Genomic DNA, 24443 nt, shown 5'->3' on the forward strand with positions numbered 1-24443 from the left:
CTCTGCTCCAGCTTGAGGATGACCTGGGTCCACTCCATTGCCAGACGCGGGGAAGGAAGGGGGCTGCCCACTAGCGACCCCACCGGGCGCTCCTGCGGACAATCACAGGCCAGCTTTGTCCTCCCTGGCTGGGGGTGGGGGTTGGGGGTGTGCTTGTTGGGCTCTGGGTAGCCCTTCGCCTAAGAGGAACCAGGCAGATTTGCGGGAAGGAAAGGAAATCTTTGGGGCACCTGTGCTGCCGAGCGCTAGGAAATGAAGGGTTAGCTGTCTCACTTTTTTTTTTTTTTTTGGTAAGTAATGACCAGGTTGTCATGGAGTCAGCTGAGGGGGTGGCTGCTAAACCAGGCGACAACCGCAGCGGAGACACCGCACCCAAATGAGGGACGAGGACGCGCTGGAGCTTGGGCCACATGTTGGGCCTGGGTGCGGCTGTTCCTGCCCTTTGCCGCCCTGCCCGGGCGCGCACACTTGGGGGCCACATGCCTACACCCTCACAGGCACTCGCGGTTTCCCGGGCTTGATGCACCGGGGCCCCGAGGCCGAGGCCAGCGAAGGAGGATGGGGAGACGAGGAGACGTGCCTGAGCGGCGAGGGGCCCGTCGCCCAAGCCTTCTCCTGCCGCCGGCGCGCGGCCAGCGGGTGGGCACTGCGTCCTTGGCTGCTGCCAGAGGGGCCTGGGCGCGCGGGCAGGTCCATTTCCCAACCAGGCCCTCCTCCTGGGGCCACGGGGCCACCAACCCCGCCACACCCCTGTCTGACACAACCAGCCCTGCCCTTCCGCACCCTGCCTTTCACCCTGACCACATGCACGGATGAGGCGCCAGCCAGGAAGAATCACGGTGGCACAGCCCTGTCCTGGAGGTATAGTACTCCCACCCCCAACTACCTGCTGACCCCAGGGTGGGCTCAGACTGGGCCTGGCTGCAAAAGGACGGGGGTCATTCTCCTGCCACATCCAGGTAAGAAGCTGGGAGGAGTCCCTGAAGCGATCTTTCCATACAAGTGGTCTCAGTGTCCCCAGTGTCGCCACATCAGGAGGCGTGCAGTAAAGGCAGTGTCCCGCTGCTGCTCAGGCCTGTCTCCACCTCTGTGACCCCAGGAGGCTGCAGCTGGCTGCCTCCTGGGTCCCTAGTGCTCCCCCAGGCCCGCAGGGGTGGCCAGGAGCAGCACGGGGGACCTCCTCCTGGTTTTGTTGAGAATTCAAGGAGGCCTGAGGGTCTCTCTGCCCCACAGGCTCACAGATAACAGTAACAATAGTCACAGCTCCCAGTTTTTGAGTACTTTGGGCCAGGCACCAGGTATAAGCACTTAAATGCATAAACTCATTTAATCCTCACCACTCTGTGCGGTAGGTAGTGTTATTATCCCCACTGCACACGCGGGCATGAGACACACAGAGAACCAATAACATGCCCAAAGTCACACAGGTAAGAATAAGTAGAGGCACTGAGGTTCGCACCCAGGCAGGAGCCCACAGCCCCTCAGCACCTGCCTCCGGTCCTAAGCCACCCTTAGCTGTGTTCTCAGCACCTTCTGCTCTTTCACACCTGCATACCTTAACTCCTACGTCCCGCTCCACTCAAAACACCTCCTGTCCCCCATCTCCTGAACTCCTGCCCCAGTTTTAACCTCCCCAGTCACCTCCTCTATCGAACCGTCTTGTTTGTCCCAGGCAATTTGGGCTGAGCCCCCTTGGTGCCTGGCTTTCTTTGCACGGCCCACTGAGGTCACTGGCCCACAGCTGTCCCCCTGCATGGCCCTCATTCCTGGCCCAGTGCCTGGCCCAGAACAGGGCTCCCCATTCCTGTTTGTGAACTGAGTGTCTGGGACTGGTCACTGCCGGAGTCTGCAGAACCTCTGTGTTTGGTTGCCAGGACAGATTGTTGGGGGTTAGGGGTGGAGAGCAGCTGGAGTGCAGGCAGGGGAGATAAAGAGAGAGAGCCATGTCTCCTTTTCTGCTAACTCCTCTGGGTGGCTCAAAGCTCCACACTTTGTGACTGGGCCCCTAGGTGAATCTCTGGAAGGAAATGGACAGTGGGCAAGACGTGAGAAGACACCCCGGCCGGGGAGGCAGAGGGAGCAGGGGGGTGGGAGACGCAGGGAGATTTGCTTTTTCTGTTGGGCACATGCCCAGCAACCTCCCAGCAGGCTCTTCTGTGAGGCTGGCTCTGCCTCTTCTGCTGGTCCTCATTTTTAAATTTCTCCTTGTTGCGAAATCTTCACAAGTGGAGTTTTCTGGATTAACTATTCATGCTGTAAAAATGCACACAATTTTTAAAATTGCCAAACTGAAAGTAGTTGTTAAGAGTTTGGGTTCGAAAGCCAGAGTGTCTGAGTGGGAATCCCACCTGTTACCTACGAGTAGGGGATCGTTAGACAAATCCCCTAACCTCTCTGTGCCAGTTTCCTCGCGTATGAAACGGGGACGTGACTTCAACAGGGAGTTGAGATAATTACATGAGTCCACAGCTCAACACCCAGCACATATTAGGGCTCAATAGAAATTGGCTGTTATTATTGTTATTGTCCACTCCAAATACCCTCTTCTATGCAGCTCTTACGTTTCGAATGTTTACTGTGTTCTTAGTGCTTATGCGTGAGCTCTTTTCATCCCAAGTAGTTTTAGTATTTCCCTTTCACAGGTCAGGAAACTTAGGTTCAGTGAATTGCTCCAGGCCGTTCAGTTCTCAGTTCTGAGTGCCTGAACCAGGACTTACATGGAGTCCTGACTATGAAGCTGCTTCTTGCAGCAATTATGCTCTGTCTCTACCTCCCCCAGGAAAGAAGTGGGGTGTTTTAAAACCCATCATTAGTCGCTAGATCCAGAATTCTGCCTCTCGGGGGTACAGTCGTGCTGTGTAGAATGCTTATTACAAAGTGACTCCTGCCAGGGCTGTCACATCACACAACCCGGGGGAGGGGACACTGTACACAGTCCTTGGTGGCCCTGTCTCCCTGACTTTCTTTCTGTAGCCCACAGTCTCTGTGTACAGAGGGCCTAACATATCTAGAACCTTTCACAGTCTAAATACTCTTCAATTAAAACAAGCCTCCGTTTTGATGTATGCTTCACTTTTTAGAGACAGAATAGCATGGCACCTATACCAGTTACTTAAAGATCCAGAATTGGCCTGTGGAATACAGGCCTGGCACCTCTGGTCATGCTCTTAGAAGAAAGCGCTAAATTTGGAGAAACGGATTTGTTGCACAGCCGCCTTTTGGCCAGACGTTGCTATGTTTCTTAGTGTCAGGATATTCAGTCTTTAGCAGAATTTATAGTTTTGTAAACAAAAGCTGGCATTGGCCTTATAAACAACAAAGCTCTCTGAGTTAAAATGAAGCACGCATTGTTTTCCAGAACCTTCCTGGACCTAGAGAATGGTAAATTATGGCCCGTGCTCATGGATGATGAGTAGAGACACTGCACTAATAACTATTTTTCTCGCCCACAAAAATCATCTTCTACATTGGGCTGGAATCCTAGGATGTGGTCAGAATCTCTCCACAGCCGGTACAGTGACACTGATGTCGTTTCTTTTTTCCCAGTCTCTCGTGGGTTTCGGCCTTGGCACTGACATTTTCCCAGTGTCAAGCCGAGGGAGGCATACGGCAGGCGCTCAGAAATGGCGGCCGTCGGAATGGATGAAAGAGGTTGTTGCACCGGCAACAGAGTGTGTTGAGGGCCTTCTATTATTGCCCGTCCACATCCACTCCTCAGCCGTCGCTAGCCTACTCTGTACCCTATCGATTGTATCACGGGGATGTGCCCTCTGGTTTCTGTTGGGTTTGGCCAATGGAAGCACTAACTGGGATCAGAAGGTGGAGCAGAGTGGGGTCGTGGGAGTATTTATCCACCACCAGAGTGGCTTCAGGTTGGCTGCCTCCCTTTACTGAAGCCGTCAGTTCCTGTAACAGTCCCTCTCCTGCACTGCCCTCCCCTCTTCTCCCTCCACGCCTGGGGATGGTACCAGCTCCTTGGAAATGCCAGTCCCAGGGTGCCACATGGACCTGCGGACCTGGGCTGGTTCCCTTAACCCAATCGATACCCTTGAAAACCGTCCCTTTATCAACCTCTCCTCAGTCACCCTGCCTGACTGTGCCTCTGTTTCCTGCCAAGACTGCCTGCTACAGGAGTGGATGTATCAGAGAAGTCTTCACTGCAAACTCAATGGAACAATGTGTGCATGTCTCAGAAGGCACACAGGTGACCTACTTTAAAAAATTACTGATTTTTTCAGTTCATTCTTCCAGTGAGCGCGGCTGGCCAGCCTCAGAGGCAATCAATCACTCTTTATCCCCCAAACAACAGCAGGAGTCCCTACTTCCTCACTCGGCTCTGGCGGTGGCTCTGGCTCTGGCTCCTCTCTGTCCCTGCTCAGCCTCGTCCTGCAGACGGCCTCGTGTTTCCTGTCCGAGAGCCTCCCAGCTCTTCATTCGGGTAGACAACTTTCCTTCTGAGAAATACTCCCCAACGCACGGAGTCAACCCCCCCCCCCCACCTCTCCACCCCCTCCCCGGGCCAGTTTCAGGCAGCAAGAAGCTGGTTTTTCTGAGAATCATCTTTTCTGGCATCAAGCAGGCTTGGGCCTGAGCGATTACTCAGATAAGAGTGACCTGATTAACAACGCGACGTTGTTTCCACTCCCATGACAAAACACGGCTCTCAGACAGAAGGGGACTAACGAGGACCCCCGAAGGCGGGAAACTGAGGCTGGTATAGAGTCAGATCAAGTCCAGGGGACGCGTGAACACACACGTCTGGAGAGCCGGGGACCCCATGTTGCCTCCCTGGCAGGACTTCAGATTCCTGGAGGAGGCCTTCAGGCTGGGCTTGCTCAGGATGAGGCAGCTGGGAGGGGGGTCACATCCGAATGTCTGGCTTCCAATCCCAAATCTGTTGCCCTCTGCTTGTTAGAGCTCTGGCAAGTTATGCAGCCTCCCTCAGCCTCAGTTTCTTCTTCTTTAGAATGGGGTTATTAATATGAAGATCGATATAAGAATGAAATACAAAGATGCTCTCAAGAAATTGGGTTGACAGAGGAAAACCCAGAACCCAGCCTAGCCAGTGTAAAGGGTGCAGGTAATTCCGGGAAGGCAGGAAAGGGGGCTTGTTTGGCTCACTGAAGTAGGGGCCAGGCTGGGGCTGTTCAACCAGCCTTGACCAGCCTCTGCCTTGGCTCCCTGCTTATGGAGAAACGATCAAATCCTGGCTCTTTACACTGGCTATGTGAGCTTGGAAAGTTACACAACCTCTCTGCCTCAGTTTCCTTATCTGTGAAATGGGGATAATAATAGTACCTCATAGGGTTGTTGTGAGTATTCAATGAGTTAGTAAGTATAAAACTCTTAGAACTACTCAAGTGAATGCTCAACAAATGTTGGGGGCGCCCTCTTCATCCAGTGCCCGTGGAAGGCTTGTGTATTCCCCTCTTGCTCAAGTATGCAGACTTCTGTGGTGGTGAGCTGGGGAACTGTGCTTTACTTTCTCCAATATATAAGATTTGCCTCGGGGCCGGCCCGGTGGCTCAGGCGGTTGGAGCTCCATGCTTCTAATTCCGAAAGCTGCCGGTTCTAATTCCAAAGGCTGCCGGTTCGATTCCCACAGGGGGCTCTCAACCACAAGGTTGCCTGCCGGTTCAATTCCTCAAGTCCCGCAAGGGATGGTGGACTCCACCCCCTGCAACTAAGATCGCTCAGTTGGTTGGAGCGCATCCTCTCAACCACAAGGTTGCCGGTTCGACTCCCGCAAGGGATGGTGGGCTGTGCCCCCTGCAACTAGCAACGGCAACTGGACCTGGAGCTGAGCTGCGCCCTCCACAACTAAGACCGAAAGGACAACAACTTGAAGCTGAATGGCACCCTCCACAACTAAGATTGAAAGGACAACAACTTGACTTGGAAAACAAAAAAAGTCCTGGAAGTACACATTGTTCCCCAAAAAAGTCCTGTTCCCCTCCCCCAATAAAAAAATCTTTAAAAAGAAAATTAACATTTGCCTCTTACAAGACTCATATTACGTCGGGGTGTAGATCTGGGGGAGGACAGCAGTGAATCTGAGTGGTACTTGGAATTTCAGTGGAACTCTTCCAGACGTGCCTGCCTGGAGCCCCTAAAGAGAACCATGGGAAGCTCCCTGCAGCTTCCCTGGATACGCTTAGGTGCCTCTAATAGATGTGGCTGGTAGAATGGTGAGAAAGGGCTGAAATGGGACCAATGGGAAGTGATGGGAGCATCACTTTAATTCTTGCTAATCCTCCCTTGTGACCTAGAGAGCCAGCCTCGGGCTGTTCTGCAGCCAAAGGACTGGCAAAGAATTTGTAACCTGGACAGGGGCCTCACCTGGAAATCGTGGTGAAAATTCTCCCTGTGTGTCGGGCTTCAGACCTTCCCTGGCCTGCTCAGCTGGTGTCTCGGAGGTGGTTATAGTGCCAGAGAAGCAGTGTAGCCCGGGAACCCAGACTGTTTGGGTTCAAATCCCAGCTCTGCCACTTGTCACCTTATTTCACCTCTCAGCATCTCACCTGTAAACCGAGGATGGTAACACAGCATCTACGCCATACAGTGTTTGCTGTGTAATGTGCTCGGAGCAGTTCCTGGTCCAGAGGAAGCGCTCAGTAAATGTCAGCTGTTGTTACTACACTGCCAGTGCCTTCTGACTACCAGGCGTAGCTATTGTGGTAGCCAGAACTATGGTCCCCTCACAGACGTCCATGTCCTGATCCTGGAACCTATGCATATGTCACCTTCCACGACAAAAGGGACTTTGCAGATGTGATCAAGCTAAAGATCCTGATGGAAATGGGAGGATTAGCCTGGGTTACCCAGGTGGGCCCAATATCGTCACAAGGCTGAAAGCAGGAGGCAGAAGAAGGAGCGCATCAGAGCTACGCAGGGTGATAAAGACGCAACCAGACATTGTTGGTTTTGAAGACGGGAGCTGGCCATGAGCCAAGAAATGCAGGCAGCCTCTAGAGGTTGAGAACGAGAATGAAATGGAGTGTTCCCTTGTCAATGCAGGGTGTGTTGTGGGGTCTCAGCTCCCGTTCCCCACATAAGGACGCAGGATATGCTGAGGCCAAACAGGAAACATAGATGGCCAAACACAGATATGGCCAAACAGAGCCACAGATAGGGGAGTCATACCACTATATTCTCGCTGGCGGCTGGGTTAGAGACACAGGAAGCAGGAGCCACACGATTCGCAACCGGCCATCCGCTTTTCCGCCAACCCACCTCACTTGCTAGCTGCAATCCCCCGTTCTAACTGCAATCCGCCATTGCTAGCTCAGCCACCACCTTCTTGCTAGCCTCCACTTGCTGCTAGCCTAGCCACAGCAGTTATATTAGTGGCCAGTGGCTCACTGGTTACAGCTGACGGCCAACCAGCCACAGCTGATGGTCCCCAATCACAGTTGATGACCATTTACTACCTGAGCCAGCTCCTTTCTACGTGAGGCCGAGAGCCTAGAAACTGCTCTCTGGGGCTCTGTCCCCACATCCCTCCTAGAACCTCCATAAAAATACTCAGCCATGCCAACACCTTCAGACCCATTTCTGACCTCCAGAATTGTAGGATAATAAGTTTGTATTGTTTTAAGCCACTACATTTGTGGCCAAGACCCAACCCAGTTGCCTCCTTAACGGAAGGACCACGCTTACGCACTCCACAGTAGTTACTGAGCATCTGTCTGCCACCCATACTGCTTGCCCTGTGGGGCTGTAGGAATGGACTGGACCATGGAACTGAAATGTCCCCTGGGCGTAGGCACTGCCAGGGATGGAATACTCTGGGGCAGGAGAGATCAGGAAGGGCTCAATTGGTTGGAAAAAAGGCCTCCCGGAAAAGCTGGACTGTCAGCAGGTCTTTAAAGGATGGAAGGTGTGGGGTGTGGGCAGGGAGGAGGAAGAAGAAGGAAGGGCATTGCTGGAAGGGGCCCAGCAGGATCAAAGTCAAGAAGGTCAACCCAGTTATTCATTCATCATTCATCCAACACATGTGCTCCAGTCCCTGTGGGGTGTACCTGGGTAGTGAAGTGAGTGACCCAGACCTGTGGTTATTCTTATGGAATGCCCACTCTGGAGTAGAAGCTAATACACCATTTCAATAACACATGACAAGCGTTACAGCGGAAGAAGTACAGTTTGTTAAGGGGACACATCAGGATGGGCTTCCTGGAGGAAGTGACCCTTCAGTTGCTACAGGATGAACTGAAGGTCTGTTCTATATCGCTTTGGGCTCTATGTGGTCCTCTGCAATCAGCAGGTGCTGACAGAAGTTTTGCCACATATTTTGCTATTCCCTGTCCAATTCTTTCTTAGTCCATTTTACTTCTCTAAGGAGAAAGCCGCTGTTGGGTGCTAATATGTCTTGAGCATCACTTTAATTCTTGCTAATCCTCCCTTGTGACCTAGAGAGCCAGCCTCGGGCTGTTCTGCAGGCAACAGGTGCTAATTAAAGTGTATTTAGTAACACTGCTTGGCCTTCCTTGTCTTTATTTGTGTAATTACCTTCCTTTGGTGGCATGGGGCACTGATTTTCCACTTCTGGGAGTGAAACACAATTTGCTTTTACAAAAAAGTGAACGTATGTGTAATAGAACCAGGAGTGAGTAGAGGTTCTTCCTCGTGACTTGGAGTTGACCACTGGGTCCCATCGAGGACAAAGGGGCACTAAGTGCCCCTCCGCGATGGGTCTGACCACACATCCTCATCCCCACCCCGGACACACACACTCAATACTAGGTGTGTGTGGAGGGGTGCAGACTGGGAACTGGGTCAGAGGGTGAGCACTGAGAGGATGGGGCATTCTCCAAGAGAACTGTCCTAGGGCTGGGGTGAGACTGCCGCAAGAAGGAGTCCAGGGATCCATTCCTGGGTGGATGTCTGATGAAAGAGGGGACACACGAATCTGCTCAGCATGCCTTCTTAGACAGAAAGAAAAGAAACCAGGAGAGAAGCAGGAGCCAGTAGAGATAGCCAGTGGAGATACCCAGGAGACAGCCATTTGTCTGCAGGCTTGTGTGGCCAAGTGGGTATGGAAGAGAGGAGCTGAGCACCGAGGAGGGCCGTCTGGCAACGGCAGGGGCTGATGGTACATGGAGGAGATGGTGCTGGAGCCAAGGCTGCCTTGTCAGGGTCTGGACAGCAGGGAGGTCCCAGGGGACCTCTGGGGGACTCTGCATTGTGCTCAGAAGGGCCACATGGGATATCGGGGCCAGTGCAGGCTGGCCAGAGATGAGAGATGATCAACAGCATGAGGACCTCAGTGGTGGCAGGCTGCACAGTGGGACACGAATCCCTGTCCCTTTCCCTCCTCTGTGGCATGCAGATTATTTTGAGCTAAAGGCAATGGAGACCCTGATGGCTCAAGAGAAATTTCTGCCCCCTATTAACTATCTAGAAGCATTATGGGGTCTTGCCCATAGTTAAGAGTTATCATCAGAAATAACTTTGCTTGACTGGTGCAGCCGCTATGGAAGGCAGTGTGGAGGTTCCTCAAGAAATTACGAATAGAATTACCATATGACCCAGCAATCGCTCTCCTGGGTATCTACCCCAAAAATATAAAAGCATTTCTCTATAGAGACACGTGTACTCCAATGTTCATTGCAGCTTTGTTTACGGTGGCCAAGACATGGAAACAACCAAAATGTCCTTCGATAGATGAATGGGTAAAGAAGTTGTGGTACATATACACAATGGAATACTATTCGGCGTTAAGGAAAGATGATATAGGAGCATTTGTGACAACATGGATGGATCTCGAGAGAATAATGCTAAGTGAAATAAGTCAGACAGAAAAAGCAGAGAACCCTATGATTTCACTGATATGTGGTATGTAAACCAAAAAGAACAAGACAAACAAATGAGAAACAAAAACTCATAGACACAGACAATAATTTAGTGGTTACCAGAGGGTAAGGGGGTGGGGGGTGGGTGATGAGGGTAAAGGGGATCAAATATATGGTGATGGAAGGAGAACTGACTCTGGGTGGTGAACACGCAATGGGATTTATAGACGATGTAATACAGAATTGTACACCTGAAATCTATGTAAATTTACTAACAATTGTCACCCCAATAAAATTAATTAAAAAAAAAAAAAAGAAATAACTTTGCTTGACCAGTCCATCGGGCAGGGCAAACTATTAATTACTGAACATCTGCTCTTCCTATCATCCTGCAATGACCTTCCCCCTCTGAAACTCCAAGGCACCTTACTTCATCCTCAGCCATACATGCCTCATTTTCCCTTTCTGTCTCTGAACCTCGTATGTATGTGGGGGTCTCTGGCTCTCTCATGTATTTGGGGTTCCCATGTGTCCATGTGTAATTAAGTTTGGTTATTTTCTCTTGCTGATCTGTCTCATGTAGATTTAATTATTAGACCAGCCAAAGGAGCTACGAGGGTAAAGTTTCTTCTTCCCCACATATGTAATAAAATGGAATTTGAATGGCTGATTCAGAAGGGACTACTCGGATTAACAAAGCAATTACAATACTCTGATAACAGCTGTGTGTGGAGGATGATGGGCAGGGAGGGACCATTCTGTGGGATCCCAAAATCCCAAAGCCCCTGAGGAGGAGGAGGGCAGCCAGGGCAGTCCTCCAGGAGGAGGAGATTCTAACACCTACAAGGGGCGTAGGAGGTGTCCTGGGAACGCCCAGTGAGTGGTGTGTACAGTGCAGTAGATACAGAATATTGATGGTGGGAGCCCAAGGAAGCCCAGCAGGGGGCCTATTTGCTGAATAAAGAGAAGGGAATGGATCCAGGGGTCAACTGAAACAGTTAAAGGAGATAATGCAGAAGTATCAGGCACCAGCAGGCATTCAGTAGCCATTAGTTTGTCTGTGCCTCAGCCCTCAGGGCAGGATGGCATTCCCAAACCTGACTGGATGCCACAGAGCCCAGAAGAGCCTCCCTCCTGGAGCTGGGTCCTCGGACTCCTCCCCCAGCGCTCTTCCCTGGGCCTTCACTGCAGTTATGCAGGTCAGGGCCTGTCCTCTAGGGCCCTGGACAGTGTTGGACTTTTGGGGTCTGCCCCCACCCCAGGGACCCTGAGCAGGACAGCCCGGTCTGGCCTGCTGCACCCCAAATGCCACCCACGTGTTGGTAGGTCCCTGGACCCCTAAAGCACTATCACTTTGGACCCTACCTCCCAGCCCTCCTCTTCCACTGCCCCCAAAGGCCTTTATTTCGGAGAATGGATTTGAATTTTCCAGTCCAGGAGATGTGGGGGCGCCGGCCTTGCTGAGGTCGGTGATGCCCCCTGGCCGCTGGCAGCCACTGTCATGCCCGCGCTGTCTGCCCCGCGCTCCGGCCCCAACCCGATTCGCCCGGGCGCACTCACCTCTCTCAGGCCCGGGGCTCAGGAAGCCGGGCCGCGACTCGTTCCCTCCTGGCTGAGCCGGGACCCCGGGCGGGAGGGAGACCACGGGCGCGCAGCGCGGCGGCAGCGGCGGGGACGGGCGGAGGCGTGGCGCGGGGTGGCTCCCACGAGCCTTGCCGCCACCTGGAGGCGGTGGAGGGGCGGAAGCTCTAGGCGCAGTCCAGGCCGGCACGGAGCGGCCGCCCCAGAGGACTTGGGAGGAGGGTACCGCTTCCAGAAGGGTTCATAGGGCCATTGCTCTCCCACGGAGAATACGGAGGGGCCCAGCGGTGTCCTCCCCTCTGTGTATTCGGGGTCCCTGGGGATGGGGAGATGGGGAGCAGGTGGCTGGTTTTACCTCTGCCAGCTCTCAGACTGCATGTGCCATGCGTGTTGGGCTGGAACAAAAAGCCAGAGCTTGGAAAGGGGAGGACTTTTCAGAGCCCTTAAAGAACCTCCCCCATCCCGTCTTCTGCCTGGCGTCTGTTGTCCACTCTGCCCCACTTCACAGATGGGGAGGTGATGGTTTCCCCAGGCCCACTCTTTCCACTCTACCCACCTGGAGAGGCGCAGGGAGGGAGGATGGAAGGAGAGAGAAGTCTGGGCGGAGTTTCCAGCCTCCAGACTCCAGAGGTCACACAGCCCACGTGACCTCTGTGCACCTTGTATGGCAGGACCACGTGTCTACACGTGGAACACCCACCAGGACCCTCAGCTCTGTAAGCTCCCAGGGCCCAGCTGCTCTGCTCTTCACATGCCCCTCCTTCTTCTCTGGCCACTTCTCAGCTCTTCTGTCTCTTCCCTTTTTGCCCATGCTTAAAGGGGACGCTCCCTCTGCTGTGCTGGAGCCAGCCTGTACTGGCTTGTGAGAGCAGATCCGTGAGTTTCCAAGAATTTTGCAAGCCAGGTGTGAAACCGCCATCATTAAAAATTAACGTGTGTAAACCCACGATTTAATAATTTATATTCAAAACAAAGGTAATACTCAAAACTTGCCACTTATCATTATTTTACTGTCTCTTACGCTCTTATTTGGGGTTATTTGTGCTGGGGTTATTTACATCTATTGTGGTATACGTGTGTGGAGGTGGTATTGTGTAATGTTAATACCGTTTACTGGAAAATAAGGCCTAGCTGGACAATCAGCTCTAATGTGTCTTTTGGAGCAAAAATTAATGTAAGACCCGGTATTATATTAATTTTTGCTCCAAAAGACGCATTAGAGCTGATTGTCCGGCTAGGACTTATTTTCGTGGAAACACGGTAGTGCAGATTAAACTTAAAAATGTGCCTTGGGTGAGTATCATGGTATGTAAATTCTTTTTGTTTTTTTAAAGTGTCTGTAGCCATTACAAAGCGAATAGCAGAGGAAATTGAGGAACTTTCCCTGGCATTCAGAAAACGACCACCTGAGTGGCCAGTCACATCATCAATGAATGAGTGATGTTGTGACATCTTCAGCTTATTTGACTTTCATCTTACTTGTTAACATGAAAGAAAATTATCAACCGACATTCGTGTGGGAACTATACTCATTTGTCAGTTGCAAGTATCAGTTGGCTGTAATACACAACTCTGGCAAAACTCAATGTGAGCTCAACTGGTGAGATATAAAAATATATACATTCCCTCTCCTTCCCCTGGTTGCTTGGTAAACATTTGGCAGAATGTTTAATGTTGGTTGGATGCTTTCTCATTTTCTCATTTTAATGTTCTCCCCAGGGTGAGCCCCTCTTGTCCCACAGATGACCCCAAATCTCCCTCCATGAATACCCAGCTGGCACTTGGGTATTTCCCAGATACCCAGTCACACATCTCCCAGGCCATTGCAGAGGTTGGGGCCCTGGAGCTCAGGAGGGGCATGATTTGGGAGGCCCCCTCAGCAACAGGACCCCGTGGTACTGCCCAGGAGGGACCATTGCCTAGGGTTGGCTGGGTACGTGTATGTGAGGTGTCAGAGCTGGAATCAGCTGATGGATTAATTCATAGGACACAGGGAAGAAGGAGGGGGATAGCAAACATTGTCTGGATGTAAGGGGGCAGATATGACAAGAGCAGCAGCACAGACGTTAGTTGGGGGAGGATGGTGAACCGTGCGTTGAGCATTTTGAGTTGGAGAGGTCTCTGGGACATGCAAGCTGGAAACAGATCTGGAGGTCCCAGGGAGAGGTTGGGCCTGGAGAGGTGGATGGAAACTTCTGAAAGATTGTAATTCAAGTTGTGGATGTGTATGAGCTTGTCCGGGGTGGCAAGAGGGAGTGATGAGGGCTGAGTGCACCGCAGGGTGAGATGTGCAGAGAACCCAGACCACAGTGGCATGGGTGTGGCTGGTGTGGAGGCCGGGATAAGGGAATGCTCAGCAAGGGTCACCTGGGGTGAATGCCCAACAGGTACCATGAGCGTTGAACTGCCTGAGACAGGAGGCTAGCGGGCAGGCTGTTGCTAAGACCCAGGATCGTGTGTCCTAGGATGAGAACAGCTGGCTAAGGCAAGGGGCAGAGCCCAGACACATTCTCAGGTCCAGGTGACTTATGAAATGTGGGCTGTGGAGAGAGGAGTGGTCCAACTGCATCACAGGCTTCTGGCCGATGAGCTCGACAGCCCAGAGGAGGCAGGGACAGTTGAGGAAGCCTGCAGCTGACTTCAGGTCTGAAGCTCAGGAGTGGTCAGTGCTAGGGGAGCAGGGTGGGGTCAGCCCTGAAGGGGTGGCATGGAGGGAGGAGAAGCCTCAAGGTGGCATTTAGGACTTTGCTCAGAGGAAGCTTTCAATGTTTGTGGAGGGAATGAGTGAATGAAGGAGGTTCTGGCAAGTCTGAGCATTGAGGAGCTGTCCCTGAGGGGAGAGAATCACGAGACAGGCTGAGAGCTTCAAGGACGGGCCAGGTGTCAAGTCCTGAAAAGTCCACACGGGACGTAGCCTGCAAGGTGGCCACTGCTCAGTTTGGCTCAAAGAATTGCAGATGGCAGCTCCTGCCGAGTGGTTAGGCATGACAGACTGCAGATCCTCGGGAAAGAATGGGGAGGAGGCAAGAGGAGACACTTTTAAAACAGAAGTTTGGTGAGGAAGGAAGGAGACATGGAGACAGCAGCTGCACAGAAAACCGCTAGAAGATTCTGTCATGTGTGGGGATTTATGTGCCTCCCTTCCTCTCTCCCTCCCTCCATCTTCAAGCATCTTATCTGAGGCCTCCGAGATCTAAATTCCAGATCAGGACCTTCCTAGCTGAGTAGCTTTAGGAAAATCCAAAGGGCCACTTTAAGCTGAGCTCCTGTCGTGACATAAACCCTGTATCAAATTGGGATTCCATTCATACTAACTTAAATCCAAGTCTTGAAAAAAGCTGTTGTATAGTAAACAAGAAAACCTCATTTCCTATCCTCTGACCTCTCAACGAAGGGAGACGTGTCCTGGGAAACCTGGGGTGTTACAGCAGGGAGCCCAGAGAGCCCCCCAAATGTGCAGTCAATGCTGCCCATGACGGGTGGTGAGAAAAACGAGGAAGCTTCTGTTCCATTGCATTTTATTACAATGCTTTCCTTGTGTTCCAGAACGAACGGCTATTTAACACTCAACCCAAAGCACTCCTAAAACTGACCGGGTTAACACCACTTCTCTTTCAGTGTATTAAATCAAAAGGAAATCTTAAAAAACAAAACAAAACAAACCCCCCCAAAAAAACAAAATCACCAGGTTCAGTACATCCCATGAAGAGCACCTTTACTAAGTAAGAAACAAAACATGTCAGGAATCTGACCAAATACACAAAGCAGCAGGTGAGACTCCTGATGGAAAATGACTCCCAATGGAACATAAATAGATTTCCCCCCTCAAAGCACATGTATTTCACACGAGTGTGTACACATATATGTAATATATTAAAAGAAATTTGGTTTCTACCGTAAGAAATTATTCAGAAACATCAGCATCTCACTGGAGATGGGGGAAACTGGAGCGCTACAGCCACCTAAATCAGGCGTGCACCTCACTCGCACACGCACACGCTTACCCTCTATACACTATGTATACTTGCTGGGGGGGGGGGAGGAGGGAGGCCGGGGCGGGGCTTCTCTTGGCCCCACCTCCCAGGCCCAGCAGATCCAGTGTTTGCAGAAAAGTGAGCCAGGCAAGGCAGGGCAGGCAAAAGCTTCAGGCCACCTGTCACCTGCCTAGGCCACTATGGCCCTGGGGTAAAGGGAAGTGCATGGGACCCCGGGAATGGCAGGGCAACACTCCTAGCTCTGAACAGTGAGCCTGACTCTGGGGTCCACCCAGAGCCTCATGGTCTTTGTAGTTTGGCCAGACTGGGCTTATCCCAGGTCAAATGGCTTCTGGGAAAGGGAGTAGAGTTTCCAGACCCACTAGGGCTCAGCCCTGTGAGCGTGTGTGTGCATGTGTGTGTGTGTACACGCACACACACGCATACTTTAATGGAGGTCAACAAGTTGCAAACAAGTGTTCTAGGGACACGCTCAAATAGTGTGTACTTTGGGGCAAGTCAGTTTTCTCACTGCGCTATGAGCGTCCCCATGCCAAAGTGGATTTGTTCAAAAGATACCAGCTGTTGGAGGCTACGGATACGGAAGACAAGTGTTCCACACCTGGGAGTGGAATCCTCTTAGGGCTTGGCACAGTGTTTTCATGAATAAAACAAACAAAAGAAATGCAGGGGAACCCCTTTCCTTATTCTAAAACCCTTCCCTGGCACCACAGGCAGGTAGGAAACAAGGCCATTGTCATCAGAAGGCGCGCCAGCAGTTTTAAGGTTCAGGAGTCACATAGGTCCAGGAGATGAGTCACACGCAGCCATACTCATACCACACGGTCTGCTGGTCCCCACCTGGCTCTGGGGACGCCGGTGTGCTCTTTGAGTTGTTCCCACGACTGAAGTCCTCAGGGGCCCGGCTGATGTGGGGAGCCAAGTCGGGAGACCTGCCTGGGCTCTTGGCAGGGAGCCCCTCACTGTGGCCCTGTCCTGGGACCCCGTCACCCTCTGAGAGGCTGAGCCCTGCCCGGACAGGGGTGACGGCGACCACCTCCCCTGAGTGCTGGGGGGTTTGCGGCTTAGTCCTGGCAGCTGGGGCTGCAGCAGGTGAAAAGTGCTGGAGCTGGGGGTTGCTGCCACAGCCACCGTCACTACCACCTCCAGTGGCAAGGGCTGGGGCCGTGGCGGACTGCTGCAAGGGAGCCAGCCTCTCCTCCTTTGGGGGAGCCAGTGAGAAGCGCCGCAGGTCCAGCGGCCTGTTTCGGGGGCCCGGGCCCTGACAGGAGCCACCAGCCTTTCCCATAAGTGGGGTCCGCTCCCGGGCCTGGCTGTGGGAACTGGGGGCTGTGTGGCTTTGCAGGGTATGGCTGCCCATCTCTCTGCTCCCGGAGGCCTCTGTACCCCCTGGCTTCTGAGGGGACTCCTGTTTGCAGACCTCTGACCCAGTGGTCCGAAGAAGGTCGGCTGAGGCCAGGCTGTAGGCTCGGCTCAGGGAAGCGCTCCGGCTGGCAGGTGTGTGGGCGGCCGGGGGCAGAGCGGCTGGCCGGGGTCTGCCCAGGGACAGGCTCTGGGGAGGCTGGACCTGCCGCAGCGGGGCTATGGGCGAGGCCTCAGCCTCACTAGGTCTGAAGCTTGGCTTCACATACTGCCCAGGCTTCAGCAGCTTCCCCTCAGAGGTGTTGACAGCCATCTTGATGGTGGGGGCCACAAAGCTGGTGGGCATCTTGGCCCCTTCTTTCCTGGCAGGTGGTCCCGGCTGGCCTCTGATGGCCGGGGGATCATTGGCCTTTCTGAAGTAGTCACTTAGCAGTTCATCCCGGCAACTGGGAGTGTCCTAGAGAGACGGGAGGAAGAGCTGAGGCAGGAGTGGGCCGGGGGGTCCCTGGAGAGCCCGCCCCCACCCAGGAGGGCCCCTGTGCAGTCCACCTGGCCAGGACTGAAGGTTCCCGCTCCCGCTCCACCTCGTCAGGCCTCGCGTTGCCCCTACCGCACACACTGCCCCTGGTCGTGACGGTGGGGGAGGCAATACACAGATCGGGGAGAGAATCCTGACGTCACTCATGCAGCCCCCTAACTTTGTAACCAAGGAAACAGACCCAGAGAGGGGAATGGCTTCCCACAAAACTATACACTTTATACAAAGGTCAGGGCTGGAAGCCTGACCACAGCCAGCAGTTCCCATGGATGCCTCACTGTTCCGCCAAGCAGAGCAGAAGGCAAAAAGCTGACTGGCTGGACTGCACCCTCTTTCCTTCTCAGGCCACCACGCTCCGACGCGTCACAAGGGCTTCATCTTTGGCCACGCGGAAGAGAAACAAGACCAGCTCCCAAAGCCAGAACCAATCGTGCTCGAGACCCTCACTGCCACCCAGATCTTTCTCTTGATCTGAGAAAAGGGAAGAGAGCGGTACAACAGGAGCAATGGGTGGGAACGAGTGAGGCGGACCACCAGGGAGAACTCAAGGCTGCACAGGGGACGGCCCTCCCCGCCACACTGTTCCCTTCAAGCTGCTGCCCCGAGCCGAGCAGCTGTGCCCAGGCCGGGCTCTACCTGCCCAGGGAACCAGTGCCCTTTCCCACCACTCTGGGGGCTGGCAGAGCCACCAGAGGCCAAGGTCTGACCCTGCGCTGGAAACTGCAGCCTCCTGCCAGCACCTCACAGCCTAGAGGAGCCACGTGCAGGTGTCTCCTTGTTACACTACCCCCAACATCGTCAGCACTCGGGAAGTGGTGGCATGGATGGGGGCGCCGCTGTGACTTCTCCAGGCCTACTCAGGGGAGGCGGAGTGCCAGCTTAGTGGGGGTGAGCACTTTGGGAAGATGAAGGGAGGTGGGGTGGCTCTCGGGGGCCCAGCATCAGCTCCCAAAACAAACTGCTGCTGCGAGATTATTTTGGTCTCGTTTAGGCTGAAAAGCAACAGGTAACAATACGGAGCGTGAGAAATGGTGACTGTCGTGCAGGAGACCCTGCTCACTCCGCCATTTGTCATGTGACCATTTGTCATGTGAGGCGGCCTGTGGGGCCTCTGGTCCCGCTCCCCACAGGAGAACGCAGAATATGGTGAGGCCAAAAAGGAACACCCACGGAGCCATGGATAGGGGAGTCATACCACTATATTCTCTCTGGAGGCTGGAGCCACACGACCTGCATCCTGCCGTCCGCTTCTCTGCCTGCCAACCCCCGAATGACTCGACTCAACTCACCAGCGCAGCAGCGGCAGTTATGTCAGTGGCTAATTGGCTAACTGGTTACAGCTGATGGTCAACTAGCCACAGCTGACGGCCATCTATTACCCGAGCCAGTACCTTTCCACGTGAGGCCGAGAGCCTGGAAACTGCTCTCAGGGACTCTGTCGCCACAGTGACCCTGAGGACAGGTCTAAAGCTAAGTGGGGAGGGGCCCTGCCCCTTGTTCGGGACCCCTGCCTTGAGGTCCGCAAAGGGAAAGGAGGCTCACTTGTGAGGCACAGAGTCAGAGGGGGATGAGCAGGGCGGCCTTGCAAGTGCAGGCGCCCTGATTTGGGGACCACTCTCATGTATCCATCACATCCATCACATGCTTCTCGGCGTGTGATGCCTGACGGCAGCAAGAGCGTCATCTGAGAACTCAGTGAAGACGCAAAGTCTCGGGGAGCGCGGCCTCAGACCTCCTGAGTCAGAGACTCGGGGGTCCAGCCTGTGTGCAGGCCGAGGTGCCTGACGCACCCTGGAGTTTGAGAACAATAACATCCGACCATACGCTTCCTAAGGGCAGGGCCCCTGTGTTTCTCCAGCTCCCACCCACCTGAGTGCTCTGCAGACAGAATCAGAAATGAAATGAGGGCAACGGCCATGTCTTGCATTTCCTTTCAGGTCCATGCAAAACACAGGGCACCTAGCAAGTATATGATTAAAAACCTGCTTATCAACTGCTTTGCTTTGCTTTCTGAGAGCAGGCAGGCATCATGCATGCTGCCTAACACATAGTACGTGCTCAATAAATACCTACTGAAAAACATTTTGTATCTTCTGTGTCACTGGGCTTTATTAATGCAGTTACAGTTTCCTATGTGGCTGGAGAAAAGTTCAACTGTGTACACTGAAGGGAAATGAGACAGAACTCCTGAAGCATCAAAAATCCTTACACCGTCTCAATTGAAGACAGGGTGCTTCATCTGTTCAATAGCCCAACAGCTCATGTGACTGAATTCAGACACAGTGTGTAAAAGGTGTACATGCAGCTTCAGGAAAGGTGAACCAGACACTGGGAGGGTGACAGGGGAGGGTTGCCTAATACAGGTGACATTCAGGGGGCTAGGGCTGCAGAACGGGGCTCAGCAAATCAGAGCCGTGAGCCACTCCAGCTCGCCACACATTTTTATATGGCCTGTGAGCTAAGAATAGTTCTCAAATTTTTAAATAACTGAAAAAAAAGTTGTTTTTAAAGAACAGTCTTTTGTTACAAGTGAAAATTCTATAAAATTCAAACGTCCCTGTCCACAAGTAACGTGTTACTGGAGCCCAGCCATCGCCGCTCAGCGCTAAATGGTCTCCATCTGCTTCCTGCCAAAACGGCAGAGTTGAGTAGTTGCAACAGAGACTGTATGGCCTAAAATATTTACTATGTGGCCCTTTACAGAAAAACTCCCCAACCTCTGCTGGCGAAGACTCAGGGGAAGTGATGTTCAGAGCTCTGCCACAAAACCTCACGTGTGACCCTCACGTGTACCGGCCACATCTCCTTCGGAAGCTCCAGGTGGTGGGCACACGCCATCCTTACCCTCCACGCAGGCAACAACTTTCTATGCGTTCACTTCACAGATGGAGAGAACAGCCTCAGAGGGCTGGGCTGGCTGCCTGTACTCGGTGATTGGCTGGCGAGTGCTTACGCTCCCCACCCGAGCCAGCTGTGCGCCCAGGCTGCGCCAACCCCTCCCCATCTCCTTCTGTGACCTACAGTCCCAGTCCACCAGAGGACAGAGTGAGGGAAGACACAGCCCCTGGGCCACTCACGGGGGTGGCGGCGCCCCGGTTGCTCTCCTCCAGAAACTCCTCCAGGGTGACCATCTCGCTGCTAGGGGAGGAGGAGCAGGGCCGCACCCCGCCATGGGGCTGGGCCGCGCCCCTCTTCTGGATGCCCTCCTGGGGGAGAGGCCCGTTCCTCTCCCGGGGTTGGGGGTACTCATGGCGGCCGAGGGCGCTGCGTCCTGGGGTGCTGGTATCCCGGGGCAGAGTCGCTGTGTCCCTGCTGGGGATCAGGTCTTCGCTGCTGAAGCTCTCAGACCTGCCGTGGAGCTGGTCGGACGAACCTGGGAGTCAGGGCAAGGCGACACAGGGACACACGTCAGTCCCCCCTCTGCCTCACCTGCCTCCAGGAGGCTTGGTGCTTCCTGCCTCTGGCTCAGTGGAAACACAGGGAGAGCCCCGCATGAAACGCAGGGAGCACTTCGCCCAGGCGGGCATTTCAGATGTCCAGGACATTGTGGAATTCTTTATCTATTCCACCGTAAAAAATTCCACCAGCATTGAAAAACAAAACAGCTCTAGATAAAAGTGGAAAGCTTCTGCTAACGTCTCAATGAGTCGCTGGAAGGCACCGCACACGCACCCGTTGGCTCTCTTGGGACAGCATACACATTCTTTTCAAATGAACAGGAAACATTTGTAAAGACAGACCACATTCCACACCATAAAACAAACTTTAAAAACTTTGAAGGAATCAAAAGCCATCCCCTATGTCCTCTGACCACAAGGGAACAGAACTACTGGTGCCATCCCCGTTCTGAAGATGAAGTAGCTCGGGTTCACGGGGTGGAGATCTCTCCCGGGATGGAGATCTCTCACAGGTCGGAGACTGCCCAGGTGCCCAGAGCTAGTCGGTGGAGGTGAAGGGATTTGAACCTCCATCTTTTAAAATTCCCACGCCTGAGCTTGAAACTGCAAGATATGGCCTCTGAATGTAAATGCATAATGCATTTAAGAATCTTGTTAATTATATTTTTTAAATTATAAAAATAATATGAGCCCAGAGCCAAAGATCCAAATCCAGTGAAAAGTGCACAGAAGGAAATGCTGACTTACCTTTCAGGTTAAGAGGTGAGCTGTCGCTGGACGCATTTCTACTGCTCTCTAAGCTACCTGGCCGGGACACTGAAAAGACAACATTTAAACTGAGTGGCCGATGACCAGGTATATCCCAGACTAAGCTATCTAATCTGAAAAAAAAAAAAAATGTAATAAAGTAACTCTGTGACAAAGTTAAGGCAAACGGCCTTAGGAAGAATGGACTTTCAGATTTTCTAGATTCTCCCAGGATAGGTCTAGCTACACCCACTGAGTGCTAGGCGTAGTACACAGTAGGCTGTCCAGAATGATAACTTGTATTACCTATTTTTATGAGGTCTAGGTCTGTGGCTTAAAACAATTTTGTTAACAAAGGAAATCTCATGCAGAACTCCAGTATAAAAAGCAGACCAAAAAAGGCTGCTCTGGGTAAGCCAAGCATTGTGGGGGAGGGAGCCCACCCCTATTATTGCATGGAGCTTTCTGGAACACATGTGGAAACCGCTGCCTAGACTATGACAGTGTAACCTGGTGAGGGCGGGAGCCAGGAAATGGCTGTGTGTACAGGGGTACGTGTGCATGAGGGAGAATGTGTCTGCTCTGGGGGGTAAACGGGAGTGGGAGCTGGGGCCCTTCAGAGGAAAGAAAGTGCTCACTTTTCCTGGTCATTTGCTCTCCTTCAGTTCCTTTGCTTTATCTGTCTCAAATTTACAACTACCTCAAAGGGAAAAACCAACCTTTACGGTGACAAGTGCCAGGGGGGAACCAGCCCTCCTAGCAGCTGTGTGTGCCTGCTGAGCACTGTCTGTGGCAGCCCTCGGATCAGAGGGTGAGGGAGCGCCAGATGGCAGGAAGGGCAGCGCGACCCCTGCAAGGGCCGCTGTCCATTCCAGGAATGCAGACCACCTCTCCACCAGCACACTCAGCATCGCGGCCCTCGCCAGCCAGCCCTGTATCAGTGTTTGTCCTGCTGCCGGACAAAGGGCTGGGGGACAGGGACTTCGCTTCCATCACCCCTGCACACAGCTGGTGTTGAGCTGAATGGCAGCGAGAACCAGAGCTGTGCCAGGAGACGCTCTGCTTCCCACCCCACCAAGTAAAGCTTGTTCTGGATTTACTGGGTCTTCAGGGCACCCCGTTCCCAAGTGCTGGTGGTGTACTCTGCAAATAGCATGCATCTGGAAAAAACCTGTCAGCTAACGGGGTTCAGGGGTGAGTCAAGAAATACTTGCTTTTCATGAATAGCATAGAAGCAGAATAAGTCCCCTCTTTGAGAAGGAAAAATTTGAAATAAAGAAATGCATGTCTCTCCAAAAAGGAAGTAAGTTTCACCAAAAGGCAACTGTAATACAAAACAACGGGCTCTGAAAACCGCCTTGGTTTATTCGAGGATTGTCTGCAAATCCCTTTTTCTCCCTCCTTTTTCATGGTAAGAGAAGCCTGAGGAATGAAAACACTTAGGATGAAAATCCTTTTTGTCAGCTGATTAAGCAAGAAATCTGGATACTCGGTGAGATTTACCAAGAACAGCAGCAGATTCTCCCTCTCCTGTTATCCTCCACTCAGTGGAAAGATACAAGGGCTCCTTGAGGCCAACTGTCACCACAGAGCCGGTCTTTGCTCCCATAAACTGCAGATGTCTGCATTTGTGTGAACGAACGTGAGCATCACAGAACCGTTCTTTAGACCACAGATAGGGTAAGAGATGATGTTGGCTCCTACCTACTCTTATTGTCCATCACATCAGAAGGAAGCCGAATTTAATACAAACTCTCTGAGGTGTTTTTTCTCCTTTAAAGAATTAGCGTCCCACCTTCCTAGAATTTAGTTTTTCAGAAATTATAAAAACTCAAAGCAGCTTTTAATTTTTGAAAGGTCAGGTTTAATTCACCGTTTCCCTTCTGCAGAAATTTACAATATGCCTATATCAGATGGCAAGTGCTTCTAATAATGTCTAAGACGAAATACAACTTGGAGCTCCTCTGGGCAACCAAAATCCAGGTGAGGACAGTAAGAGACCTTCCTGCAATCCATATTCCCTGCGTAGCTCACCAGAACCTCCTTTAAAGGAGAGTCAGAGCCTTCAGAAGCAGATGCTTGGTAGATAGTGACTTCCCCATTACTGGAGGTATGTAAGCAGAAGCTGCATGCTCAGGCCTTTGGGGAGGCAAGGAAGGAGTTGTGAGGAACTGTGAACTCCCCCATTCCCACTTCAACATAACAATTCCACTTTTGTCTATTTTGTGTATTGAACTTCCACACAGGACTTAGCTAGATGGAAAAGCACTGTTTATGAAAACAAGTGTGAGAACCCAGGCTGATGGGCACAAAGAACTGACCACTCACCGTACTGCCTGTGGTTGGTGAACTCGAGCTCCAGTGATGGCTCACAGAGGCTGTCATCTGAATTATAGCCTACGGTGAAAAGAAGGCTGGTGAGTCACGGCTCCTGGAACATGCGTGGGGAAACCTGGACCCTTTGCCAGACGGCTGGCCACCTCTTACTCTTTCCCGGCACCTGAGTTGTGGCAGTGTCCAATTCATGAGGGTGAGGGAGGGGCATGTGGTCCATACCCTTAGGACCTGCCTGTACCGATCCTCCCATTTCTCCTGCTGGGACAGCCTCATACTCCCGACTCCTATTCGATTTCACTTTAAATCATACTTCCTTCCACCTATGCAATGATTGGGACTCCAGACGAAAAAAGTGTTCTGGCCTAAGGGTAATGCAGACAAAGGAGCCGGACACTTAGTCCCCTGAGCCCTTTCCAACCTCGAAGGCCAGCTCCACCAAGAGCAGAGGGCTAAGAAAGCAATTCTCTTCCCGGGGGCTCATTATCCTCAGGTGGCTGGAGGAGGGAAAAGGAAGGAGCCGACCACCTGTGGGAGGACACTGGTTCTCTGGAGACTGAACCCTGCACGAGCAGTTGCTTGCTAACCAGAAACAGTCCCGGGGTCCATGGGTCACCAGTCAACTGCCCTTCTGTGGGGACAGAGCCAGGAGGGCAGTTTCCAGGCTCTCGGCCTCACGTGGAAAGGTGCTGGCTCA

At 52.6% G+C, this 24443-nt stretch overlaps 2 protein-coding genes across 2 annotated transcripts in view; both read right to left on the bottom strand.

Moving 5' to 3' along the window:
* GPR68 (G protein-coupled receptor 68) overlaps window positions 1-11460 on the bottom strand; it is a 28875-nt gene extending 17415 nt beyond the window's left edge. Inside the window, exon 1 of the mRNA XM_081047365.1 lies at window positions 11352-11460. The gene's annotated coding sequence lies outside the window, so the exon portion shown is untranslated. The remainder of the gene's footprint in view (window positions 1-11351) is intronic.
* Window positions 11461-14874: 3414 nt separating this feature from the next.
* CCDC88C (coiled-coil domain containing 88C) overlaps window positions 14875-24443 on the bottom strand; it is a 115326-nt gene continuing 105757 nt past the window's right edge. Inside the window, exons 27-30 of the mRNA XM_081049660.1 lie at window positions 23741-23809; window positions 21413-21481; window positions 20345-20640; window positions 14875-17186 (exon numbers count right to left, since the gene is read on the bottom strand). Coding sequence (XP_080905786.1) covers window positions 16164-17186; window positions 20345-20640; window positions 21413-21481; window positions 23741-23809 — 1457 coding nt within the window. The 3' untranslated portion in view covers window positions 14875-16163. The remainder of the gene's footprint in view (window positions 17187-20344; window positions 20641-21412; window positions 21482-23740; window positions 23810-24443) is intronic.

Source organism: Rhinolophus hipposideros (assembly GCF_964194185.1).
Source record: "Rhinolophus hipposideros genome assembly, chromosome: 5".
In the NCBI taxonomy this organism is placed as follows: Eukaryota; Metazoa; Chordata; class Mammalia; order Chiroptera; family Rhinolophidae; genus Rhinolophus; species Rhinolophus hipposideros.